Raw genomic sequence first — 1,177 nt, forward strand, 5'->3', positions numbered from 1 at the left:
CACACGAGTGGAACGTGAAGCGTTAAACTTACTTAAGAAAGCCGATAGCATTGTTATTAAAAAGAGTGACAAAGGTTCATGTTGTGTCATTCTGAATAGGGAGGATTACGTTTCAGAAGCAGAGAATCAACTGAATAATCCTAAACATTATGCCATTTTACCGAAACCAATTTTCAAAGAAACTGCTAACATGATTAACAATATTCTTGCCGATTTAGTCAAAACTAGTTATCTCAATTTCTCTTCGTTTTTCCTTCTTTATGCTTCTTAGTCTTCTCATGCCTTGCCCATTGCGACTTTACCACATCAACATTACATTTTTCACAGTGTTTTTTGGCATTTGGAGCCATTTTAACGTCTTCGACCTTTTTTGGCGTCGCGTATATCTAGTATTACTATTATACCAGAACCAATATGCTGTTTCAACTACACAAGGGATGATGAACAGTGCGTAAACTACACAATACTGGAAAACTTAAAGGATGGCTACCTATTCAGCGCAAAGTATGATAGCCGAACCAAGCATTTTGCAAGCCCGAAAGTTATCTGTATGGCAAATTTCATGCCAGATCAAACCAAGATGTCGAAGGACAGATACTGGAATTTCCAATTGGTTAAAAAAGAAGAAGAATACCATATGATAATCTGCTAATGTAATTTATTGTTAATAAATAATATAAATGTTCAAGCCTCTTAAATTTAATTAATCAATATAACGGCAAATGGACCCTAAAACTCGGGAAAGAACTATAACATCCTCCATGGCAGCTGGACCCTAACACAGATCGCCTCCGCCCTCCGGGACTCCGGCTCGTGGTGTGGCCCCTCGGTCTACAGGCTGGACCCTACTCCATCCATTCCTAAATCCTCAAAATCATCACAAGGAGCTGAGGAATATAAATCCTTATCAACTGTGTATATCTGTCCATCTCTACGACCTCTCCATGATAGTCCAATGGAATAAAAGCCTTCAAAAAAGGTATTAGGAGATCCTTTAATAGTGTAAATAATCCCATTCATACTGGAAGCAGGAGAGGCACCATAGGTAAAATAAGCTGCATCAATCCAGGGTGAGATAGACTTTCCACCAATAGCAACTGATTTAGCAGCAGAAAGTTTAGGTTGAAAACGAGGATACATCTTTAATTTGTATTTCTTCCCATATCTAATCAACTTC

The 1,177-nt window shown here is 38.2% G+C and overlaps 1 protein-coding gene across 1 annotated transcript; it reads right to left on the bottom strand.

Moving 5' to 3' along the window:
- Positions 1-831: 831 nt before the first annotated feature.
- Positions 832-1,140, bottom strand: LOTGIDRAFT_177042 (hypothetical protein; the record flags this gene model as incomplete). Its single annotated transcript, XM_009049421.1, has 1 exon — positions 832-1,140. The coding sequence occupies one exon, from the start codon at positions 1,138-1,140 to the stop codon at positions 832-834; it is 309 nt and encodes a 102-aa protein (XP_009047669.1).
- Positions 1,141-1,177: the final 37 nt, after the last annotated feature.

This window comes from Lottia gigantea (assembly GCF_000327385.1).
Source record: "Lottia gigantea unplaced genomic scaffold LOTGIsca_13517, whole genome shotgun sequence".
Lineage (NCBI taxonomy): Eukaryota > Metazoa > Mollusca > Gastropoda > Lottiidae > Lottia > Lottia gigantea.